This window comes from Camelus dromedarius, chromosome 17 (assembly GCF_036321535.1).
Source record: "Camelus dromedarius isolate mCamDro1 chromosome 17, mCamDro1.pat, whole genome shotgun sequence".
NCBI classification, from domain to species: Eukaryota; Metazoa; Chordata; class Mammalia; order Artiodactyla; family Camelidae; genus Camelus; species Camelus dromedarius.
Genome location: NC_087452.1, coordinates 23,992,465 through 24,017,894, shown reverse-complemented (window position 1 = coordinate 24,017,894; position 25,430 = coordinate 23,992,465). Strand labels below are relative to the sequence as shown.

At 49.7% G+C, this 25,430-nt stretch overlaps 1 protein-coding gene across 4 annotated transcripts in view; it reads left to right on the top strand.

The window, feature by feature from the left end:
* The window catches only part of PTPRG (protein tyrosine phosphatase receptor type G), a 666,481-nt gene that overhangs the window by 554,032 nt on the left and 87,019 nt on the right, over positions 1–25,430 (top strand). For all 4 annotated transcript variants that reach the window (XM_064496361.1, XM_031470665.2, XM_010980956.3 and 1 more), the window contains 4 exons: positions 6,499–6,683; positions 9,673–9,781; positions 14,408–14,457; positions 16,266–17,025. In XM_064496361.1, the coding sequence (XP_064352431.1) occupies positions 6,499–6,683; positions 9,673–9,781; positions 14,408–14,457; positions 16,266–17,025 (1,104 nt within the window). The remainder of the gene's footprint in view (positions 1–6,498; positions 6,684–9,672; positions 9,782–14,407; positions 14,458–16,265; positions 17,026–25,430) is intronic.

Genomic DNA, 25,430 nt, shown 5'->3' with positions numbered 1-25,430 from the left:
TGCACGTGATGTCCCCCTTCCCCCTCTGGTGTGGAATGTGGCAGACTGGGTTCCAGTTCCGAGCCCTCCTCCCACTCCCCTGTCCTTGGCGCAGCCCAGTGACTTGGTCTCTCAGGACCCCAGTGTCCTCCTTCACCTTTAGTGAAGAGGATGCCTGCGTGGACCATCTGACATGAAGGCGAGGAGCCTGGCCAACGGTAGCTGGCAGCTGGCAGCTCCAACTGGATAGAGTTTGGATGTTTTAAATCCCCAAAACGCCAGAGCTGGGGTCCTGCTCTGACCCAGTTCTGGCCCTTTTGCCCCTGCAGTTTCCCTTCTGTGAGCTCTTGGGTGGGGGTGGGGAAGGTGACCCCCTGGAGCACCAAGACTCCAGGTTTGAAGTCCCAGGTGGTTGCTTTGGGGGATTTTGTGCTGACCTAGGCCTTTTTGATACAGCCCTTCGAAAAGATAACTCCTTCCCTAAGACCATTTCTTTGAAAATTTCCCCGAAAGGACTGTGTATTCAAGGGTTCTTCAGCTAAGTGGGGATGGTGAAGAAAGGGTGGGCATTTAAGCTGTCTGAGGCGAGGCTGCTGGCTCTGTTCACCTGAAAAGTTCTCTTCTGCGTTAAGAGGAGATGGCACTTCTGCTCTCTCTCCCCCGCCCCCCGGCGGACGGGCGGCATCCGTGTCCCTCGCAGTCCGGTCCCCTGCTGGTGTAGGATGCCGCATCTCTGCCTCCCACCCCCAACCCCACAGGAGCCGGCAGCTTGGTTTCTGTCGACAAGCTTTGTGAGAGTGGATCGGCAACAAACCACGGCATTTGAGCCGTGCTGTCTCTTTGACTCATGATCACTAGTTGGCTCGTGGCTTCAGGGGTCCCGTGGTTGGGAGGCAGCCCCAGGGAGGATTTAAAATCCAGAGAGTTTAAGGCACTTGGAAGCTACCCTGACTTTCACAAAGAACATATCCCGTCCATTTACCTAAAACGCCCCAGATGAAGAGGGTGTGGGGGAATCTGTCATTTACTTGTGGACCCACTGAGAAAATATCCTTGACATTGATGGCGAGTTAGAGGACCTTGGGTGCTCTGCGAGAAGCCTCTTCATTATTTAACAAAGGTTGGGATCATAATTAAAGGTGGTGCAGAATGAAGGCAGGAATTCTCGGAGCCAGCTCCGAGCAGCACCCCAGATGCCTGTGGAACGCAATCAGACGCCCGTGAGAAGGTAATCAGGCCCCTGAGAAGGAGGGGTCTGATGTCAGGAGCGCCTCATAGGGGATGCTCATTTAGAGAGCCGGGTGGGGTGCCTCCCACAGGGTTAAAGGGTTTCAATTTTGTGCGAAAGGATGTGTCAAGATGACTGGCCGACTCCCTGTGCTGAGTGCAGTTGCCGCGGCCATTGTCAAGGGTGTCGGGCACCTCCTGGTGCTCATTTTAGGTCAAGTGCAGAACTCGCCTGGCGGCCAGGCAGCTGTGGGTGAGGGCAGTGGGGAGTGGTGGGGACTGCAGCAAATGTGAGCATCCCCCACCACTGTCCCATCTGAAGGGGAGACTGCACTCGCTGCTCCGGGAAACCATTGCCATGGGTGGGCGCAGGCCCAGTTTAAAAAGCCAGCCTTGTATGTGAAACATACCAATTCTTCAAACACTGTGTGGGCCTCACAGCTTGTCCCTGTGTGTGCCCCTGGGCCTCAGGCCCACAGAGTCTGGTTGAACTGCCGTGTTCCCTGTGACCTTTACCCCAAGCCTGTGAGGGGGTGTTACCAGGTCGTAGCCACCCATTTTACAGATGAGAACACAAGGGGCTGTGTGAGTCTGGCTTCAAAGCCCACACTTTCCTATATGCCAGCTCTTCCCAGCTGTCCCTTCTGTGATACACACCACAGTGCCGCTTTCGTCTGTTTCATACTTGGAATTTGAAGGAGGTTTTGTTTGCCCGCAGAACTCGGCAGCACACGGCACGAGCTCTTTGGAGGATGTCTGGCCGCCTTACCTCCCCCAGCAGCATGAGGAGCACTTTGAGGAGGGAGCAGAGGGGCCCGGGGGCCTGGGGGAGACCTGCTGGGGGAAGCCCGGGCTTCCAGGAGACTGGGGTGGGGGCCTGGCTGGGGAGGGGTCAGTGGGGAGGAAATGGGGAGTGATGAGGTTGGAGACATGGAAGGGGCCCCGTCACCTGGGACCTGTGGCCAGGGGGAAGGCTGGGGAGTTGGTTCCGTCTCCCCAGCCTGCCATTCCTTCATTCCGTGTTTGTAGAGAGCTCTGAGTTAGCACCGAGGATATGCAGCGAAGAACACAGAAGGGCTGCCAGCCAGCCCCGTGGAGCTTGCCTTACCTTCCAGTGGGCCGTGTGATCACTCCTTACAGGTGGCCCGCAAAGTCAGTAAGCATAAGGCTGAGGGACACTAGAGCAGGGAGAATCCCAACTCTGTGGACGAGTGGGGCTCTCAGGCTGGGCCTAGGGGCAGAATTCGGTGCTAAGAACACAAGTGCAGCTGGTAAACGTGTTTCAAAGAAAAGTTTGGATTCCCTTTCTCCTCTGTGTCTATAGAATCAGCCAGCCACTGACCCATAGGCCAAACTCTCCCACCAGCACCCTCTCTACAGCCAGGAGCTGAGTGTGGTTTTGATATGTTTAACAGTTGGAAAAAAAAACAAAAGATGTCATGACACATGGAGATGGTGTGAAATGGGAATGCAGGCTCCGTGACCGGTCTCACGGGTGCACAGCCACACCCATTCAGCCACAGGCGACCTCGGCTGCTTCCGGGCTTCAAAGGCAGAGCTGGGTAGTTGTGACGGAGACCCTGTCTGTGGCCTGCAGAGCCAGACATGTTGACCGTCTGGTCCTTTACAGGAAAAGTGTGCCCACCCCTAGTAACCTGCAGGTGCCTCATCCAAACCTGGCCCAGAAACCCCAGCCTCTCAGGGAGGTGGAGAACCGAAGGGAGGTTTCTTGTCCACCTGCTGCCCTTCCCTTAGGCTGGGACAGACAGGGGCCCGGTGCTCCCACGTGGAGCCTGGGACAAGTGTGGGCCTTTGGAGGTGCCACGGTTACTGAATTCCCCTGGCTGGTGGTCCAGGCCTGCTTCCTTTGTGAACTTAACCCAATATTTTCTAGCCCATTGAGACAGTGGGGTTCTGTCCTTTCATGCAAAACAGTGATACCAAGATCTCTTTATTGACAAGGAAATATTTCCCTGACATATTGAGTAAAACAGATTCACTCACAGGGCTGTGATACACCCATTTACATCAAATTGTGTGTATGTGTTTTTCCCACATCTATGAAGAGAGATCTGGATGTTGGATCCGCAGAAAGTTAACAGTGGTTATCTCTGGATACTGGGATTTTTGGATGATTTTTTAAATTAACTTTCTTCTCTTTACTTTTTTGGACGACTTGGGTTTCTTCTGAAACACGTTAACATGAGTCATCTTAATCAGCCAAGAAAAACCCAGCTATTTTAATTTCAAAGAATAAATAAGAATGGTTGCATCCACATGTGGGTGATGGAATTATTTATGTGGTTATGATGTAACTGTTAGAGATACATGCATCCCCGTACAGCTCACGGCTAATTGGAGCCGGGAAGTGATGGCTTCAGAATTCTAGAGATCAGTAAGAACGTGGTAGGAGGTGAGAAAAGATGTAGATGTCAGGAAATCTGACCTGGTCATCACTGGGAGAAGCAGACGCTCCCCAATATATAAACCTCCTTGGTCCGTTATTCGTGTTTGGAAAGATCCTTTCCTGATTTCCACCTCCCCTTTCTCCGCCCTGGGTTAAGAAGCTGTAAAGCACTCAGAAGTCAGTGTTTTAAAACGGTCTGTTGGCGCCACCTAGTGTCCACACTCTGCCATTTCACCCCCCTGTCTTGCTGGGAGCCTGCCGTCACATTCTTTGTTTGATGTCCCTGCTCTGGTGGCATTTGCGCAGCAGGCAGCGAAATGCCTCCCGGGGTTCTGCAGGGCAGTGGGAATGCCTCATTAATTTATCCCTTCCTTCCTATCTCAGTCGCACAAAGCGAATCTGTCCGACTGAAGCGGGGTTTGGCAGTTGAAGAGCAAAAGGATGCCTCCCTGTCATAACCAATCTCCGCTTTCCTCCAGCAGCTCGCTCCTTAAAGCTGGATCCACGGCTTCCAGCAGGAAAGCCGTCCTCCCCAGGGCTGCCCTGGGCTTGGGGCTCTTGAGTAGCAAAGAGGGGAGTCTGGCCCGTGGTGGGCTGCTTGGCATGTGGTTGGGCTCCCGGGAGAAGCCTGAACCAAACCCTGGCCCCCTCCTGGCCCATCCTCTCCAGTGCTGCTCCCTGCCTGCTCTCCTGACCCCAGCGGCATCCTCACCGCCTCCCTTGCCCTCACGCCCCTCCTTCCTCAGCACGTCAGCGGGCCTTTTACCTCTGTTAGCTCTAGAACCAGCTCTCCTCCTGGTCTCTCCCAGGTCCTGCAGGCCCCGCCGGCCTCCCTTCTCTGCTCTTATCCCCTCGGGGCTCTCCTACGCTCAGCTGAGGCTTCAGGGAGTTTTGTAAAGTGCAGACCTGCTTGTGTCATTCTCCAGTTCAGATCTTTCCCGTGGCTTCTGAGTGCTGTCGGGTAAAGACCAGAATTTTCATCTGGGCCTGCGAGGCCTCCCACTCCACTGGCCCCCATCTTGTTCCTGGTGCCCTGATCCAGCCCCACTGCCTTCCTTTCCACGCCTCAGGCCTTCTCCCTCCCCTGGTCCCTTAGCCTGCCCTCCCCCACTTCCCCTGACTCCCACGGAGTGCATCTCCACTCAGTTCTCAGTTGGATGTACCTTCTTCAAAGGCATCTTCCCTGGACCCCATAGCGTGAGTCAAATCTTCTATAATCTGCTCGGAAGATACAGCCCTGCTCCCCCCACCCCCACCCCATCCTGGCCTGTAATAGCAACTCCACACCTGCCATCCTTTGACGAACCCCTGTCTCCCTCTTAGGACCAGTGGTTCTCATCCAGTGTGATTGGCCCTCTGGGGACATTTGTGGTGGTTTTAACTTGAGGGAGGGGTTGCTATGGGCATCTGGTGCCCAGAGGCCAGGGGTGCTGCTCACCATCCTGCAGCGCCCGGGACAACCCAGTGCGTCAGGCAGAGGGAACTGTGTATTCAGGGGCCCAGGAAATGAAGGGATGTGGCTTGCTGCAGGGACAGAAAGATGCCACTACAGTAGTACAAGAGCAAAGAATCGTCTGGCCCAAGAGGCCAGTAGTGCTGAGGTTGAGAAATTCTGCTTTCGACTGGAAGCCCTACGGAGGCAGGGACCATGGCCTCTGGCAAAGAACACATTTAGAGGTCCAAAATGTCCCTGTTCAAGGCTGACTTAATATTCTCAGCCGTTTAACGGGTTTGTCCGCAGATAGATGTGGAACCAGCACCTCCCTTCACACCTGCCAGCCACAAGGAGTAAGCAGAATTAGCCTGGCTTTTCCTTATGCCCCCACAGCATGACAGCTACACAGCATCCTGCTGGTCCAGAGAACGTCCTCCTGGTTTTTGATGCCTTTGCTTTTAAGATCGTTTAACGTCTTATTTTAAATTGTACTTGTTTACGCTCTGATCAATAAAATTTCATCTAAAGTTTCAGTGAGTTGGGACGTTCCACAAGTTAAATGGCTTCTAAAAAAAAAATCATTGTGGAGTAAAAGGCCAGATGACTGTGTTGGATTGAAAGAGGTTAAAGCCTTTTAACAACCGAATACAATGTGTGATGTCGAGAGAAAGGACTATAAACAATCTTTTGGAGACATCTGGGGAAATTTGAATAGGGACGATATATCAGACAGCATTTTCATGTTAGTGTTTATTTTCTTAGGCATGAAAGCAGTTTTATGGGGACTGTCTTAATCAGCTTGGGCTACTATAAAAAAAGAAAAAATACCATAGACCAGGTGGCTTACAAGCAACAGAAGTTTATTTCTCACTGTTCTGGACGCTGGGACGTCCAGGATCAAGGTGCTGGTAGATTCACTGTCTGGTGAAGACCCACCTCCCAGGTCACAGACAACTGGCTTCTCACTGTGTCTCTCTGGGGTCTCTTAGAAGGACACTAATCCCATTCACGAGGGCTCCACCCTCGTGATCTAATTGCCTCCCAAAGGCCCCCACCTCCAGATACCATTCCATTTGGTGTTAGATTTCAACATACGAATTTGGAGGTTGCACACTCAGACCCTTGCCGTTATGTAGGAGAAAGTGCGTATCAGGAGCACAGACCAGAGTATTAAGGAGTGAAGTTCAGGATGTCTGCAACTTGCTTTCAGTGACTTCACAGGAAGATAGTTGAGCGTGTGTGAGTGTGTGTAGAAAGCAGTTGGGGGTGGTGAGAACAGATGTGACAAATTGTGAGCAGCAGGTGGATCTGGGTGACGGGAGTCTGGGTGTTTCCCGTCCACCGTGTCGACTTGCCGAGGGTGCAGTCTTGCAGGACGCGGGTGGAAGGGGGCAGATGGTCGCATGGCGTGTGGTGCCGGCAGGCCCTGAGCGCGGCCGTGTGTCTTCAGTTTGCAGCTCTCCGCCCATCCACATGAAGGTGCAGCCTCTGAACCAGACGGCGCTGCAGGTGTCCTGGAGTCAGCCCGAGACCATCTACCACCCGCCCATCATGAACTACATGATCTCCTACAGCTGGACCAAGAACGAGGACGAGAAGGAGAAGACGTTCACCAAGGACAGTGACAAGGACTTGGTGAGACCTCCCTGTTCCGCTCGGGGTGTCTGCTCCCCTTGCAGCTGTGAGAGGGGCCCAGGGTGCCTCTCCGGGGTGTCTTGTCTGTGTCGTCTCAGCTCAACGCTGTCTGCTGAGGGTGGGTCTGGGCTACAGCAGGAACTGTGGCATCCTGCCCTCACGCTGGCCAGCTCCGCCACCGAGAGAAGCCAGTTAGTTTCTTCATAGCTGGCCCTTCAGAATGGACTGCTTTTCCTTCCATTATTAAAAAAAACCCAGCAAGCCTCCATGAAGCCCTTTGTATCTGATAGTGTGAGTGTCCATATTTAAGTGAGCTGTACAGACGTGCATTCTCAGCATCCTCCTGGCACGGAGCAAGGGCGATGTCGGTCCTCGCTGTTCCTATTATTGCAGTTTTCACCCTCCGCTTCCCCTTCCCGCTGCTACTCCTGTCACCCCCACCGTGCAGCTGTCCGCAGTCCCCGCCACTCCCTTTTGTCCCATTCGATCTGCCTCACACATGCCTACCTGCTAGACCCCAGGACCAGGTAACTTTTAACCGCCGTCCTCCGCTCTCAGACGCTGCAACACCTGACTTCACGTCGAGCTGCACACGCCCGATGCACCTTCTCCTCTGAAGTGTGCCTAAATATTTAGTGGCCGGCACCCAGCAAGGCTGTTCAGAACAGCTGTTTGCAGAAGCCGGCTTCTTCCCCTGGAAGAGCAGTGGCTCTGACAAGCACTGCTCTCGACTTCTTTGCGTAGAAACTCAGAGTGACACGTTTGGGTTTGAAAGCCTTGCATTCATTGTTAATTAAAAGAAAGCTTTGGAAGAATGGGGCGCACGATCCTCTGCACACGTGAAAAATGTAATAGCGCCGAGTGGGATTCCTAACACCATTATCACTTCTTTTTTTTCCTCCCAACGCAGAGTCAGTCCCCAGGGCCCATTCAGTCAGTTACAGAATAATAACTTTTCGTTTTGCTTTAGATGGAGAGTCTCTTACTTCATTTCCATTTATATTTTCAATTTCCCCACCAGACATTGGTATCTGGGTCACATTAGGGAACAGTGAGCTTTATGAAGTCAAAGAGGAATCCACGGAAAGGCACCCAAGGTTATGCTGTGTTTTAACCTTTCTCTTCTCACGGCTGCAAGTCCGTGCGGGATGTGTCTCTTTCTGAAGTAAAGATGGCTTCCTTCATCAGCAGAAAGTACCTAGGTGCTGGTTCGGTTTCTTATTCTAAGTGGAAAATAATTAAATGCGCGAAGATGAATAGATACCGACTTGGAGTGAATTCCAGTAAATCCCTGCATAGCTGGGGTGAAGATTTTGCTCTGAACAGAAGACGGGGTTAGAGGTTTAGAGCAGGAGGCATAAATTAGTTTCAGAGAAAGAGATGTAGGGGGCAAAATACACGCTCTGACAGCAAGTTCTTTTTTTATAAGAATTTCTAGGGGTAGTTATTTTCTTTGGGGACACACAAAGTTAATTTTCTCAATTCCTCAAGCAGTTGAGCGTGCTGGCTCAGTGGCAGCAAAACTATCCTCTAACTTACGATTCTTGGGGCCCCCAAACCTGAAAGTAATACTGAGCGTTTTCCCGGCATTTTCCAGCGTTCATCTCTCTCTCTCTCTCTCAACCTCACTGCAAACCTGTGCGACAGGTGTCCGTGCATCCCTTTTCCGAAAGCAAGAAATGAGGCTCTAAAGTGAATGACTTGACCCCCACCTCCTGCCCTCACCGGGAACCCGTTTGTTAGCCAGCGGGTGTGGCCACAGGAGCATTTTAATGCCTGTCCAGAGGTTTTCAGTAGCTGCGCCAGGGGAAACCTGCTCGGTGGTTAAGCACCCCAAGCTGCTGTCTGTGCTCGGCTCCAAATTCATGATCCAATGACGAGACACTTCATCCATTAGGGAGTCTCTGAAAAAACACTGCTTTTGTTGTTTGTTTCTTCAGGAAGCAAGTGCTCCCAGCTCTTGAGGTATTGTCCAGATTTTGATTTTTAAAGGCTCTTGGAATAAAGCTTTGAGGACTAGGGATCTGGACCTGGCTGGTGACATTTGACCAGAGATTGGCCGACTTTTTCTAGAAAGGGTCAGAGAGTTAAGATTTTAGGTTTTTAAGGGCTCTTTGTCCTCAGTGGGTGACTGCTCACCTCTGCCATCAGAGGGTGACAGCTGCCACAGCGAGCAAATGAATGTGTGTGGCTGTGTGTCGATAAACCTTTATTTACAAAAGCTAAACGGCGGGCCGGACTAGAGCTGTGGGCTGTTGGCCACCCGCTTTGTTGGACCAGGGGCATTCTTTGCGTTGCGTGGTGTGGGCTGCCTGTGAACAAGGTTTTTCCGTCCTGTGTTGTACAGCACTCACAAGAACCCTGGGAGGGAATTATTTCTCTCCCCGTTTTACAACGAAGGTAGCAGAAGCCAAAAGACATTGAGCAGCTGACTCGGGGTCACACAGCTGGTGGGTGGTATGACACAGGTCGATCTCTTTGTCGTCTGACCTGAAGTCAGGTGCCCTTTTAGCATCGTGCCCCGTACTATCCAAGGTCACAGTGCAGTGAGACCTTTAAACTGCAAAGAAACAGACACGCAGAGATTTTGTCGTGGCTATTCTAAGCTCTGCCTGGCTCTGGAAATTCAGTGTACCTGATAATTCTGGAGACTGTCTAGGGTAAATCATTCTTGGATTTGTAATTGCTTGAAGTCCAGCCTTCTGGGCATAAAGAGAGTTGAAGACACTTTCCAAGCCAGAGTCAGCGTGAGTCAAGACTGATTTTTGTTCTCTCGCTTTACACGTTTTTGTGCTGAAAACCGATTCCCAGGCAGGGACACTTCTGGACACGCGTTCCTTTCAGAGCGAGCCTTTGGTCAGTGGGGACGCATCGTGTCTGTCAGGCTTCGCCGTGGTGCCCAGAAGCCTAAAAGTGACACTTAACGTCATTCTAGGCGTCAGGGGTGCCTTTCACACCAGCTCACTGCCCGTTCTTCCCTCCCCTGCAGAAGGCCACCATCAGCCACGTCTCACCTGACAGCCTTTACCTGTTCCGAGTCCAGGCCGTGTGTCGGAACGACATGAGGAGCGACTTCAGCCAGACCATGCTGTTCCAAGGTGAGGCGGCAGCCGGCCTGTCTGGCCTGCCCGCCCCGAGCCCCTCCTCTCTCGTGCTTTGTCTTTTCTCCCGGTCAGGTGCTCAGAACAAGGACACAAGCCTGGCCTGGGGATCTGCGGGGTTCGCAGTCACACCTAAAAAGCCCCAGGAATTTAGGCCTGGCCTTTAGTGGCGAGGGGGGTACTTCACAGGCCAGAGGGGGCTAGAGGGGCGAAGTGTGCATAATCTTTTTAATTATTGTTCTTTTCCAACCACGGGGAACCAAATATTTGTCCAACACAGTGTCAGATCGCATAACCGCCTCCAGGTCAGGTGGAGGACACCACCTTTGGGTTTCTAGCACAATTCAGGAAGCTGATGGAGGGTCCAGTGGAAAGATCCAGGCCAGCACTTGGGCGGGGCAACAGGATCATTCACTTTGGTGCAGAATTTAAAAGGGGCTCCAGGAAACTCGGTCATCGAGATATGTTCTATTTCAATATTCCTCACAGGGTCCTTGTAGAATTACATGATATGATGCCTTCTGAGTATTAAGGCAGAGCCTGGTACCAACCATAAATATCCCCTGAAGATTTGTTTTGATATAAAAAATAATAAAGGATGCACCCCAGGGTGGGAAGCCCTCCGGCCTGGATTCCCTCTGAGGACCCCCTCTAGCTTTGCAGTTTCGCACTCAGTAGTGAAATGTTCTCTGCTAAGGTTCACATTATCTCATCCTTCCATTTAAAGTAATTGAAATTAGCACAGCTTGGTTTTTTTCCCACAAATAAATCATGCTCGCCTTGTCCATCTGTGCCCTGAAAGTACTTACGGGCCGGTCTGCCTGTGTTGAGGAGGGTCCACAGGCTGAGGCCAGGTCCCTGCCGGCCCAGGGGAGAGATCCTGGGAAGCCCTAGTGGGAGCTTGCTGAGGCCGGGGTCCCGACTTTGGGCACATAAACCACGATTAGGGCTCCCTTGTACTCTGACTAAGAGCCCGGAGTCTGCAAAACTGCCTTCCTGATTGATAGGCCCCCGGGCTCGCTGGCTTCTGCACGGACTTTGAAAAACTAAGTGTTTGTAATGTAGTGTAATTCCAAAAGGCTTCATCAGCTATAAATTCCAAGCCCAGAATATTTAAAACATCTCATCACAGTGACGTGTTGAAGATGGCTAGTGTCTCCTTCATCTGCAGACTTTCTTTGCTCAGAGGTGGCCCTGCGTGTACCCCCTTTCTATGTTGGATTTGTCCTGCATGTTGACAAAGGGGCACATGGGTCCTTCACTCCTCCCCACAATGGCCTTAGCATCTTCCCTAGAGCTTCCAGTGGGTCGTGCGAAAATAAAATCTTCAGGTAAGCTAGCGCACCTCTTCCCGGGAGCCGGCTCAGAGTTTGTGAGTGGTAGAGGCCAGAGTACAGAACTCATCAACTGTTAGGACTGACGTTTTAAATGGGAAAGAAAAAAAGCTTAGGGAGTTTTAAGGACACCTTGTTCAGAAGAATTCAGTTCCCCAGGGATAAAGTTTCCATCTGGTTTGGGAGCATGAGGAAGCCACATGGAATATTTACATTATTATAGTAAATAAAACAATATTTATGCTCTGTGTAATGGGATGAGTACATTATATTTACTTTACTGTGTGGTAAATATGACAGTAATACTAGTAGGCAGTATCTGTAGAGTGGCTCCCAGGGACACAACATTTGCCCGTAAGTTATATCATCTGACATCAGGGCAGCCTGTAATGCAGGTGTTTCTGTGCGGAGGGAGAAATGATATTCCAGGCAGTCAAGTAACCTACAAATAAACAAAAAAACCACTTGGCTACTCAGCTGAGTCTGATTTCTTATTCCAAAGCCCGATCATTTATACCCAGCAACGGACCACCCCTAAAGCATAACTGTTACCCTGTGTCCCTGGTCTTTGACAAAACGGATAAAAAGATTGATTACTAAGTGTTCGAAAGCCTTTTTGCAGTTCCCAACAGTTATGGGAAACAGGGGCTCTTAAGCTTTTTCCTGGAGTCACAGACCCATCAGGCAGCCTGGCCAAGCCAACAGATCCTCTCTCAGAATGGTTGCAAATAAATCAGTAAAATACACAGGAAAGAAAACCAATTACGTGCAAATACAGTTGTCAAAATATTTTAAAGGAACAAATTTGGGCTGGAGTGATCTGTGCACTTCTTTTATGAAAGTATCAAATGACAAGTGGCGGGGTCTGCTGGCAACTGTGATTTCTGAGTAGCGAGGAACTTAAGTGATATTCCGAAGTAGCTGTGCGCAACTCTTAAGGCAGTGGGAAAATACGTGATTGTAATCAGAGAGAGTTGCAGGACGCTCCTGTGAACACAGCTGAGATTCGGAGCCTGCGTTCCTCCCGCAAGGACAAGGTTGCACCCCAGTGAGAGCTTTGTGAGAAGGCAGGTGTCATCTTTCCCCCCCGTCCCTGAATTCCATCAGGCCTGGGGGCTCCTGATCTGAAAGGTCCTATAGAAACTTCCCAGTCACCACGGCTGGAACTGACCCCGGTGGAAACTGTTCCAGATCGATGAAAAGCGGGCTTGGTGATGGAGTGGCTACCAAGTTTGTTGGCCTTCAATTAAGGCCTTTGTAAAGGGCAGGGAAAGCACGTCTCCTAGGAAGCTTTCTTCCTGTCTTAACAAAAGGAGGTGCGTGCACCTGTCTGAGGCAGTGCGGTATCGATCCTGGAGCAACTCACTGGTGGCGGTGGGTTATATTTAGTGCCAGGAAGAGCCGCTTGCTTCCTGGCTGCCTTATTTGACCTGGTTGTATTGACGTCTCGATCAGTCTGTTCTCCGCGTTTGTCTCTTCACACGTTCCGCTTTCCAGCCGTGCAAAATGATATATGGTCCAGTTGGGGGTTGCAAAGGCAGGTGCCCCGGGGCCCGGCAGGGAACATGTACAAATCGGGAGAGGACCGTCAGTGGATATTGGAGATACGCGCCCATCAAAAAGGGATGACAGATACTCAGCCCTGGCCAAATGTGGCCCCGCAGGAAGGTGATCTCAGTTTTGCCAAATACTGTGATTTTTTTAGGATGAGCAGGAAATTGGGATTTTTTGGTGAAAGCTGCTGTGTACAGCATTGGCAGCAAATTTTTTTTTTAAGCTTGCAGGGCAAACAAAATGGTGTCAGGCACTTGCTGCTTCTGGTTTAGATAAAAACTCTAGCAGGTACAAGTATTTATTTGGGGATTTAACGTTGTTTGCTAATTTTTCAGTGCCATAAATGAAGCAAACTTTTCGTTTATATAGCACTATTTTTTGAGGTAAGCACAAAGAAGCAGTTTGATGTATTTTCTTCAGTTATGCTGTTTAATAGAGAAAAGGTGGGCACAGTCCATCCACAGTGGGTGGGTAAATGAAACCTGGTACATATAGAAAGTAGAGTATTACTCGGCCTTAAAAAAGAAACCCTGATGCGTGGGCCATGGATGAACCTTGAAGACTTAATGCTAAGTGAAATAAGCCAGTTACAGAACGACTAGTAAATAGAGATGATTCCACTTAGATGCGCTATCCAGAGCAGTGAAACTTAAGGAAACAGAAGGTGAAGGATGGTTGTCCAGAACTGGGAGGAGAGGGTAAAACTGGGAGTTGTTTAATGGGTACAGAGTTGCCTTTGGCAAGATGGAAAAGTTCTGGCAGTCTGCAACACAACAATGTGAATACACTGAACACTGTCAAACCCGTACCCTTAAAAGTCTTGAAGATGGTAAGTTTTGTGTTAGGTGTAACTTTCCACAGTTAAACATTTTGCATAGTTTCACATTGTTTAATAATAACCCATGGGTATACAGAACTACCAGAAGGAACAAACACCAGGAAGAGTAATCTGTGATTAATATAGAAGAATCTGATCATTTAAAGCAACCGTGGCAATATCTTACGGGGTTTTAATACTTAAGTAGATATAAATATGCAAAAAGTGAGTCATGCAAATAATTAAATTATTGTACAATACTTACATTTTTAGGGAGAGGCAAAAGTACTCATTAAAGGTAAACTGTAATAAGTTTAGGGTGCATATTATAGTCCCTGAAAGGCTAATATAAGAAATTATAACCAAAAAGACAGTAGAGAGGATCAGTGGAATAATATGATTACATTTATACAAAGTTCAAAAATAGACAAAACACTGACAGAGGTCAGAGTGATGGTTTTCTTAGGGAAGGGAGTATTGACTGGATGGGTGGGCGTACATGCAAACCTGTGGTGCTGGAGAGGGTCTAGATCTTAATATGGGGGAGGCAGTTACACAGGTGTTTTCAGAGGTGAAAATTAATTGGACTCTATCTACACTTAAGATCTGTACACTTTACTGTATGTAAATTTTACCTCAATAAAATAGAAGACGGTTAAATTTTGTTTAAGTTATAATAGCTTAAGACAAGGGTCAGCAAACTATGGCCCATAGGCCAAATCTGGCCCTTTGCATGTTTTTTAATGACTTACAAGCCAAGAAGGGTTTTAGATTTTTAAATGGAAAAAAAAATCTAAAGAAGGAATATTTATGTTATGACATGTAAAATTTATACATAATTCAGATTTGTAGGTAAGTAGTTTTGTTGGAACAACAACAGAGTTATATTGTTTACAATGTAATTTCTTTATTTCTCAGCTAATACCACTCGTATATTCCAAGGAACCAGAATTGTCAAAACAGGAGTGGTAAGTAGAGAATGGGATTGCTTGTCACGCTTGGTTGGTAATTTGCATGCACTTAAAACTGTCACCACAAGGTGGCAGTATGATGTTGTCAAACTGCTCAATGTGAAGAGGTTAAAATACCAAAAAAATTACGTTACTCACTCCCTACAGTTCAGTGCATTATAGTATGTGTGCAACATTATAACAAGTGTTATATATATAATAAGTGTTACAATTTTTGTCAAGGTAAAAAATTCTCCATGTTTTAAATTATTTATTTGTGGGATCACATGATGTAAGGACACAAAGGAGTAGACGTATAACTAAAATCAAGAGTTTGTCATTTGCCCCAGGTTACATGGATTTCCGCATTTCTGGGGCCTAATAATATCCAGGTTTTCCTCTTTCTAGTGCAACTAGTAATCCTCATATTCATCAGAGTGTTGGTGTTAACAGTAGAAGTCTAAAATTTATTAAGCTTTTCCTGGGTTTCAGGCACAAATTACTATTTTATTTACTCCTTACAGCATCCCACAAGACTAGTGTTACTGTTACCCCATTTTATGGATGCGGAAACTGAGGCCCAGTGAATTGCAGTAATGCACCCAGCGTCTCCCAGAGATCACATGAGGGGTGGTGGGCTCAAGTCCAGGCTGTCTGACACTTCTGTCTGCAGAGCCTTATCTTACGTGGCATCTGGCGTTTCATTAACCAACCTCAGACCTCCACATTGGCTAACCTGAGCATCCTTAAACTACATGTTTTCAAACTGAAACTTGGTGATAAAATGAGGAAAGCTAAGTTGTTCTGGCTGTATAGTTTGGAACTGCGTAAACAGTGAGATGGAATTTTGGGTTCTGCACATCAGGTTATGAGAACTAAAATTAAACGGACAACTCAGAGCAATGCTTCTGATTTTCCCAAGATCCCATGTGCGACTATAGCCCCCCAGGTGAGCCCCGATTTGGTACGGTGGGAAGAATGAACTGAGGTTCGGGCACAGGCAACCCCGCCTCGACCCCTTCACCTCGCTGCACCTCATTTTCCTCGCCTGTAAAACGGGGTGAGGACCCTATGTGTCTCCAGGGTAGCACGGGAAGCCCCAGCGCGTAGTGGGTGCCCGTTCAGGGAACTCCCGTTGTTGTCATCTGCATGAGCGTTGAGTCGCCGTGGATAAGTCCAGGGACTCTGAAAGGTACGGCGCTGTGTCGTGCCAGACACGGAGATGCCGGCTGTAAACCAGCTCCAAAGCTTGCAGTGGAGATTGTGGCTCCCGCTTCTGACCTGGCCACTGCAGATGTGGGCTGGCCACCGTCCCTTGTTCCATCACTCCCTCTCTTTGAGAGGCAGAACCAGATCCCAGATGGCTTTTCTAGACCTCAGAGCTGTGTGTTCTCCGTAAGCGTGGGTGATGTATGAAAAAAACCAGGGCTCCCCTCCTCTTCCATTGTCACCCCACTGACAGGTGACCATCTAATGTTGCCAGTTCATTGCTTGTTTGACATTTGTCTTTCAGACAACATGAATGCTCCTTACTTTTTTTTTGCTACTCGGCCTCCTCCTGAACAGTGTCAGTGAAAAATTGGGCTTGATACCCTGGTTACAATTTTTGAGTAATTGTCAAACCACTGAGAGCAGAGATGGTCTTCCACAGACCCCCTAGTGTCGGCTTTGGCACCTTACTTTGGGAAACCTCACAAGTAAAGTGAAAGACGAGTAAGAGCTTTGGAGGGTAATAACCAGGGCCTCTTCCCCACTCCTAGTGACTGACACTTCTGTGCTGTCCCTTTCTCTTTCTTCCTCCAACCTCCCCCGGTGACCCTTTCAAGCCCACAGCGTCTCCCGCCTCTTCGGCCGACATGGCCCCCATCAGCTCGGGGTCTTCCACCTGGACGTCCTCCGGCATCCCCTTCTCATTTGTTTCCATGGCGACTGGGATGGGCCCGTCATCCAGCGGCAGCCAGGCCACGGTGGCCTCGGTGGTCACCAGCACGCTCCTCGCCGGCCTGGGCTTCAGCGGCGGTGGCATCTCCTCCTTCCCCAGCACCGTGTGGCCCACGCGCCTGCCCACCGCCGCCTCGGCCAGCAAACAGGCCGTCCGGCCCGTCCTGGCCACGACCGAGGCCTTGGCAGCCCCGGGCCCCGACGGCGATTCGGCCCCGACCAAGGATGGTGAGGGTGCCGAGGAGGGGGAGAAGGATGAGAATGAGAGCGAGGACGGCGAGCGGGAGCACGAGGAGGAGGGCGAGAAGGACTCCGAGAAGAAGGAGAGGAGCGGGGTGACCCACGCCGCCGGGGAGCGGAGCCGCACGGGGCCCACCCCCGCCCCCGCGTCCCCCGGCAGCGCTGTCCAGGAGGGTGGGCATCAGACTAGAGCTGGGCGCCCGCGGGACCCCACCACCGTCCCCACCGCCCGGCCCGAGGAGGCCCTGGACCCCGACTCGGTCACCCCCACCCAAGTGCCCCCCACAGTCACAGAGGAGCGTGATGCAGAGAGCGACCCCAGGAGGCCCGGAACCCCATCCAAGAAGCCTGTGTCCCGAGGGGACCGATTCTCCGAGGACAGCAGATTTATCACTGTCCATCCAGGTAAGCGGCCGCGCCTCACTCGAGGTTCCACGCTGCTGTGAACAGTCTTACCCTTGGAAAAATATTTGGCTTTTATTAGAGGGTGAAAATCCAGAAAGTACTTAACATTCCTGGGAATCGTGTGTGTCCCTGGTAGAAAAGTGCGTGTGTCTGTCTTTCTCCATTGTATTCTAGTAAGAATAACCTACTCTCTTACTGTTGCTGGACTAAGTTTTGCCTTGATATTTGTTTCCTGGTTAAATCGACTTGCCTCGCAGTAACTCCAAGTGTGTCGACCGTGGAAGTAAATGAATCGATCTTAAGAAGGTTATTGTTAAGATTTCGTCCCTTATTCACTTATTCAGCACCTGTGTTTTTGGACGGCCTGTTTGGTGCCAGGCCTGGGCTGGGTGCTCACCCAGGTGAGCACGGCCCCTGCCTCTCGAAGCTCACGGCGTGGAGGAGAAGACAGAGAGTGATGACGGCAGCCAGCTAGACGCACGCAGGGAAGTCAGGCAGGAATGTTGGGACGCAAGCAGGCAAGTGTGCTGGCTGCCAGAAAACTGGCTAACTCAACTTGGAGACTGAGGAACGGTAATAAATGAGGAAATAAACAGGGTGCTGTCAAAGAAAATAATCAGGAAGAGGGCAGGGAGCTGTCTTAACTCAGAAAGGCCACTCTGGGGAGGTGACATTTACATTGAAACTGAAAAGACGGGAGACTCCCACGTGGGGAGAGCTGGCGTTAGCCGGTGATCCTGGCCCAGGAAGCAGGGCTCTCAATCTCAGAGCCCCATTTGCTCTGTGAATTACACAGTTTATAGACAGTCAGAACAGGGCATGGCTGGTCTGGCCTCCACTGGGTGGCTGTGACCCCCGTCACCCTACCCGCTGGCAGTTCTGTGGCTCCATTGCACACTCAGATCTTCATGAACCACCCTGATGGTCTCTGCGAGGGAGCCCTGAGCATGCGGGGTTGTCATTGTTGTGGGGGGTTTTCTTAATAAGAGATGCTTTCTTTTGCCAGACTACAAGATGTTTAGCAACAATTTTTTTTTTTTTGCATCGAAGCTGTTGTGGAGTTATAAGAGTGCAAAAAAAAAAAAGCAACTGGTAAATATTTATTTGCTTTTGCACTTGTAAACATTAAAATTCATCTAAAGCTGAGACCTCGTATGTTAAGATACAACTTAGAATAAATTTTCATGTTTTGAATTACGTTTCTTTTTAGAGCTGGTATGGACTCGTTTTTCTGAAGCGTGGGTTTCCTCTGGGCGGGCGTTGCTCACTTATTCCTGGTTTTAGGGGATGGTGCAGAGTAGCCTTCTGTGGACTCGAGTGAAGGAAATACCGAGCCACCTGTGAGGCTGTTTGAAGCTATTCCTGCATCAGCAGTGACATTCCCTGTAAGAATTGCTGTGGAAAAGTTGGATTTCTTGCATTTGAAGATATTAACAAAATATTTATGGAGTACCCAGTGTTCCAGGCACTGGACTAGGCATTGGGAATAGACCACAGATTAAGTCAGACTTCTGCTCTTCTGGAGTTTACGTTCTAATGGGGAAGCTTGAGAACATTCCAGTAAACAAATGCGTAATGTCAGGTGCTATAGTCAGGGATGGGGACATTGTAGCTTCAAGAGGTCAAGGAATGGCCTTTGAGTGGAGAGCCTGGCGGCGAGAATGAGCTAGCTCTGCACTGAGAGAGCATTCTAGGCTGCAGGAGCAGCAGGTCCAGAGATGCTCGAGTGGGGACTAGTTTGGATCGGTCAAGGAGAACTCAGAAGACCAGTGTGCCTGGACCACAGAGATGAGGGATACAGGGTGAGTTCAAAGAAAGGCAGAGCGCAGATCAGGGAGGGGCTCACCAGCCATGCCGAGGATTTGGTTCTAACTGACGTGGAAAACCAGTGGTGCATTTCAGCAGGGGAGTTACTCATCTAATTCACTTTTTCAAAAGGTCATTTGGGCCTCTGTGTGGACATTTTGGGGAAGCAAGCGTGCACACAGGGGGTTGAGTTAGAGGGTGATGCCTGTGGCGGCTTGGACCAGTGTGGTCTCTCCAGAAACAACTGGTGGACTTGGAGTTGATTTTCCAGCCTGAGCGGTTCAGCCCCTGGACTAGGGCTCCTGCAAAGCAGCATTCCCAGCCTGCTCCTATTAAACATCTCTTTGCCCACGCCCCTGGAAAGTATGGCTGCTGAGAGCTTGGGCTAGGAGTGGCTGCAGCTTGAGAGATGGTGAGGAGTGGGGACCTGGGGTGTGGTCCAGGTACGTGGAAACAAGGCATTGCAATTGCAGCCAAGTTCCAGAGTCCGAGGAAAGGGGGGGGGGACTTTGGGGCTTCCCACCTCCACGCGTAGGGCGTACGGGTTTCCAGCTTCAACCGGTTCTGCAGGCATCGGAGTGGCTGCCATCTTGGCAGAGTAGCTTCTGCAGTCAGATCCCCCCAGGAGGCTCTGCCCCTTATTCATGCCGGGTTCTCAGACCGGCCTCTGCTCAGCTTCCTCGTCTGTAAAGTGGGGATAACTGTAGACCTTATGCAGAGAAATGGAGTCACTCTTGTTGTTGTTCGTGACAAGGGCAGAGGAGCCTTCTGCAGCCCAAAGGCCACACAGTTCCAGTGGTGACTACAGAGAGGCCCCTTGCGGGTCTTCTGCGTCATCCCTGGGCATCAAAGAGCACGTGGGGATTATGGTCCCCAATGGGCTGGCATTAAAAACGACCTCCAGGAACTCCAGCCCATCCCCAACACTGGTAAGGCAGAGCGTCTCCCTCACCACCATCAGCTCAGTGGGAAAGTCCTCTTCTTCCCAGAGCAAAAAGGGGTCTTCCTTTAGAATTTCAGGCAATTGCAGTTTGAGAGTGGTGATAGTGGTGGTGGTGGTGGTTGGTAAAGCCAGAGATCAGCAAACTAGCTCTGCAAGCAGCCAGAGAGTCACGTTTTCATCTCTGCAGGCCACAGGGCTTTGTTGAAACTTCTCATCTCTGCCAGGTAGCGTGAGAACAGGCAGAGACTGCACAAATGGGTGGATGTGACTGAGTTTTAGCAAAACTCTGTTTACAGAAACAGACAGTGGGCCTGATTTGATCGGTGAGTTGTCATTTGCCAACCCCTGGTTTAAGCACACATATGTGTGTGTCCATTGGTTAATAAAAGATGTGAGTAACTTGAGGGTAAAACCCACAAACCCCACATCAGTCCATGACCCCCAGGGTCTCACTTCACCGCCATTTATCCCATCCTTTCCCCTGCCTGCCTCTTCCATGGTATTTACATTTTAAAGGAAATCACCATCATTTTAACATTAGCAGTGACTTTTTTTTATAAAGACTTTGAGTGTACATTTGTCTAAACCTGTTCCGCACTTATTTTTTTCTTTACATTAAGTAAAACCAATTCTTTCAATCGATATTTAGTCTTTTTGAAAGAAGCATTAACATTTAAAGTGACAAACTGTTAAATTTTTACCAGCATCCCCAGAAGGCTTTTTTAAGCTCCCTTGATGTTTGAGAACATCTTTTTAAGTCCTATAAGTAGTAACTTTAGCATTAACTTGCCCGGAAAGGAGAAGGGAATCTTCTAGAAGAAGTGGCAAACTCGGACGCACACAGAAATCAGGTAGGTGATATCCATGCAAAAAAAGGACCAGGTGGTTAGACATTAGGGAGTGGTGAGGATTGCAGCAAACTGGGGGGCCTCGTGTCCTTTCTAAAGAGGGCCCATCTCACTCAATTTCAGCTGTTTCCAGTGACGATGCCTAGAGAGCCAGAAATAACTTCAGGTCTTTGTGCAGAATCTCCCAATTTTTAAGTGAGTTCAAGGTTTAAAAGCAGTTTTTTTTTGTTTTTTTTTTAACATGTGCCAGGGTAAATGCACCCCTTTGCCAGGTAGGTAGGAACCGCGGTGCTTGGCCGCTGCTGTAGGCTTGATTGCTGCAGTTGTGACTCTCCTGGGAGCTGATGAGAGGAGTAGAAGGCTCGGGGCAGGCCCTGCCTCTCTCCCCCAGCCCTTTGCTGGCACCTGTTCAGTGTGGAGCCCTCAGCTAGATGTGTGCTGCGTGGAAGTCCGACATGGTCCCTCCCTCAGGAGCCACAGCCTGAGTGTGGCGTGGGCATCCCCAGAGGCCACCTGGTGCAGTAAAGTGTTCTCGGGGTGGTATGCAGTCGAGCACGCCCCAGCAGGAGCACTTCAGGGTGGGCACAGCCTACAGATTTATCGTTTCGTGCTGGGATTTCCCGTCTTTATTTCCTTAAATCAGGGAAACTCCTTTTTCAGACTGAATCTTGCCCAGAACCCCAGGTAAACTCCCGTTCACTGAAGGCTTCCCGACTGCTCCTGCCAGTCAGCTCCAGTTCAGATGGTCAAGAAAGTACAGCCTGCAGGCCAGGTCTGGCCCACGGCCGGCTTTCTTCCTGCCCCTGAGCTGGGAATGGACTGAGCTGGTCAGGGACCGGGGGCTGCTGTTCTGTCAAGGGAGCTGTGCTCCGGCCACCCCACTCCTTTGTGCAAACCCCGAGGTGCCTCTTTGAAACTCTCAAGCTCTAAGGATCTCAGCTCTAATGATAGAAACCGTCACGTCATGGTTAACATTTGTCATTGTTGCTGTTAGAATAGTGTGGCAGCCGAGGCTCGGAAGGTTCAGGAATGCACCTCTGGCAAGATGTGGGAAGTCAGGTTTGGACAAGGGCCCTGACTCTGCCATGCTGCTGCCCGCCTCCTGGCTTGGCTGCTGGTTCCCCAAGTGGGCAGCACACGATGAGATATTAATTATTCAGTAAGTGTTTGAACATGAGCTTTTAAAAAGATACCATTTTCTCAGCTATGGCAGAGATTCTCAACCAGAGATGATTTTGTCCCTCTGCCCTGCAAGGATGTTTGGCAGCATCTGGAAACATGTCAGGGTGGGTGTAGCCATGACCGGGGAGGGAGGGGGCTGCTGCGGGCACCTCGCAGGTGGAGACCAAGGACGCTGCGAATCATTGTACGGTGCACAGACCAACCCCACAACAAAGAGTGACCTGGTCCAAAATGTTGATAGTGCCATGGTGGAAAAACTCTGACTTACAGTATTAATATAAAGTTTCCTTTTCAAAGAAGTTTGCATGAGGGGGAAAAAGGTAATGAATAGCAGGTCAAAAATAAGTAGCAGTACAGTTTCACGAAGACAGGGCCATCTTGAATGTGACATGGAGTGTGTGGAGGTATGAAAATGTTGCATCCTTTATTTAAAATAAATTAGAACGGGCACTTGTATGGACTACCGTAGCAGTGTTCAGCCTGTGCGAGTTTCTTGGTCAGGTTCCGTTTTTTGGGGGAGAGGTTGTCTACGTAATTCTGCTTGCCCTGCCTCTTGGCTGTGGTCTTACTGGCAGCTCTGGAAGGACGTGATGCTCCGGGGACTGCAGTTTCGGGTGGCCTGACGGCTTTTTGGCAGCACTGTGGTTTAGTTTCCTCCCAGCAGGCGTCTGGGTCCTTGGAAGTTTCTGCCCCTCACTGAGTGACCTTTGAACTAGGACAGATTGTACATCTCTTGGCGTAGGAAACCGGGCCCCTCCGAGAACCAGTAGGTTTCCAGAGAGGCTGGAGTCAGGGATTCAGGTTGTGAAGAGGTGGCGTGTTTGACATAAGGGAGTTCCAGCTTCTGTCCCGACTGACGGCCGAGTCAAGTGATGTTGCGCTGAGGTGTCTGCAGTGCCGGCTGGGTAGGTCAGGACCTTCCATGTATATAGGACTTGGAATTAAATGGGGATTTATCAAACGCTCTCAACTTGCCAACACCTGATTGAAATACACACGGCAGGTTGTTGTTCGATTGTGAGTCTGATGAGGCGAGCTCGGTATGAATCGGCAAGGAAGGCTTCTTCACGAGAACTCCTGGTACTGATATAAATAGAAACACGTGATGCTCTAAGTCCAGCTCAGACATGGTGATGGGAACATGGAACCAGTATCCCATTGCAGGCGGATATATGTATTTGGAACCCACAGTCATGTCTCTACAACAGTGGTTTAGCGAACGCCAGGGCTCCAAAAAAAATAAGGACAAATTTTGTGGCCCTGTTAAAAAGCAGGCAGCTTTTTACCTCACACACATTAGGGGAGGATACCACAAAAACTAAAGGGCAAAAAACACAATAGAAAATAACAGTTGTTGACGAGGATGTGGAGAAATTGGAAGCCTGGTGCACTGCCGGTGGGGGTGGAAAATGGTGCAGCTATTTGGGGAACAGTATGGAAGTTCCTAAAAAAATTAAGAATAGAACTACCGTATGATCCAGCCATCCCACGTCTGGGTATTTACCCCAGAGAACTGAAAGCAAGGTCACATTCATCACAGCATTATTTACAGTAGGCAGGGGATGAAAATGACAGTGTCCAATGACAGATGGATACACAAAATGTGGCATTTACATATAGTAGAATATTACTCAGCCTTATAAAGGAAGTCCTGTCACATGCTGCGGCGTGGATGAGCCTTGAGGACATTATGCTTAGTGTGAAATAAGCCAGTCACAAGAAGACAGATACATATTTGACTCCACTTCTGTGAGGTACCTGGAGTCGTAGAGACAGAAAGTAGGATGGTGGATGCCAGGGGCTGGGCGTGATGGGGAATTGTTACTTACTAGATACAGAATTTCAGTTTTCTGGATGAAAGACAGATTCTGGAAATTGGTTTCACACCAGTGTGATAAACTTAACCCTACTGAACTTTATTCTTAGAGATGGTTAAGATGGTAACTTCTATGTGTGTTTTGCCACAGTTTTTTTTTTTTTAAAGGCAGCGCCTTAATTCCCAGGTGTGGGTGGTTTTTAATGAGTGGCGTTATCAGAACAAACGCAGTCCCGCGGTACACAACTGAAGCAGGCTGTGGACTTCCAAGTGTGCAGGTTGTCCGGCTCCTAATCCTTCTTGAAAAGTGAAAGAACTCCAGGTAGCGGCCTCTCGGATCCAAGTTCGTTTTAGTCTTGACAACGCAGGGGCTCTCGTCCTGAAACAGAGGTTGAGCCCTCACGGTGGGGTGGGAGGCATTCAGATGGGTCCATCTGATGTATCGCTCGCTGCCGTAGCATTTATAGTACATTGTACTCCGTTTTTATTTGCTTCTACTGGGATGAGAGCCAAGCCAGTAAAAGGCAAACAGCATTAATTCAGTGATGACATATGCCACTGAAAACTGTTTTTCTTTTTTTTTTTTTAAAGCAGAATGGAGGCAGTTTATTCCAATTCTGGTGGATGCTGAAATAAAGCTGGGAGGAGGATGAGCTGCGGAAGGTCATTAACTCTTACCTCCCTCCGGCAAATGCTCAGAGAGGGTTAGATATTAGACAGCCTTTTGCACAAAATGTCCTTTGGAAGACACTTCCGAAGCAGGCTTGTTCTCTGAGTCCCGGCCCTGCCTGGCCTCGCGTCTTCTGACCCTTCCAGCGGCCCTTCGTCTGCACGTCACATCCATGGGGGAGAGGTGGGTGAATGTGGGTACTGTTTCCATTTTTACCCTCTTACCTGCAGACCAGCAAGATGCAGCCCTGGAAAAGAGTATGAAAGAGGTCCAAGTTCGTGGAGGCCAGTGGCCCACATGGTAGAGATGGAGCAGCTCTCTGATTCATTTCCAATTGGTTGAAAAAGAAAATCTCTTGCAAAATAGATACTGAATTGGGAAAGCTGCCTCGTACAGAAACGGCCTCTTCTCTTGAGCCAAGTTAGTGATTTCAGATTCCTTGTCAGGAGTTTGTTAAAACATGATTTTTGCCTTTGCTTATAAGGCCTTTGTAAAACCCCCAAGTGTGTGTTGTTCTGCTGATTTCCTGGGTCAGCATGCCATCCCGCTGCCCGACATTAGACTGGCTGGAGGGAGTTGGCAGCAAGAGTCAGGGTAAAGAAAGCAGGTCTGGTGTGACATTAGGGAGCAGTGAGGACTGTGACAAACTCACAAGCCATACCCTGTCTTAGAGAGCATGCTGCTTGGTCCCAGCGGATGTTTGCCATGTGGGAATTCAGGCCGTTGTTGCCAGTCTTCAGCATTTCCGGGAGAAGATTCCGTTTGGTAAACATGTTTTGATTTTGATGTCAACTCTTGCTTATTCAGTGCTGGCAGGTAACTCACACTTTAATTAATAATTTCAGATGGAGGGGTACCAAGCCAGAGACATCTGTGCGTGGCCAGTTCACAAAGCCCATGGCAGGTGAGAATCAGAGCTAGTCCTGAATCAGAGATGTGGGCTAGAAGGAGCTGCATTAATCCAGAGGCCCTGCACGTGTCCTGGTGTCCGGATTTAGGCACAAGGAAAAGAGGCCAACCTTCCAGGAGCTGGGCAGCCAAGCTCTGCTGGACCTTTCAGGAGGCAGCTGGGTTACATGTGAAGCTCACAATAAAAGTGAGCTGCTCCTACAGCTGGGAGCATCACATTTTACCACACCG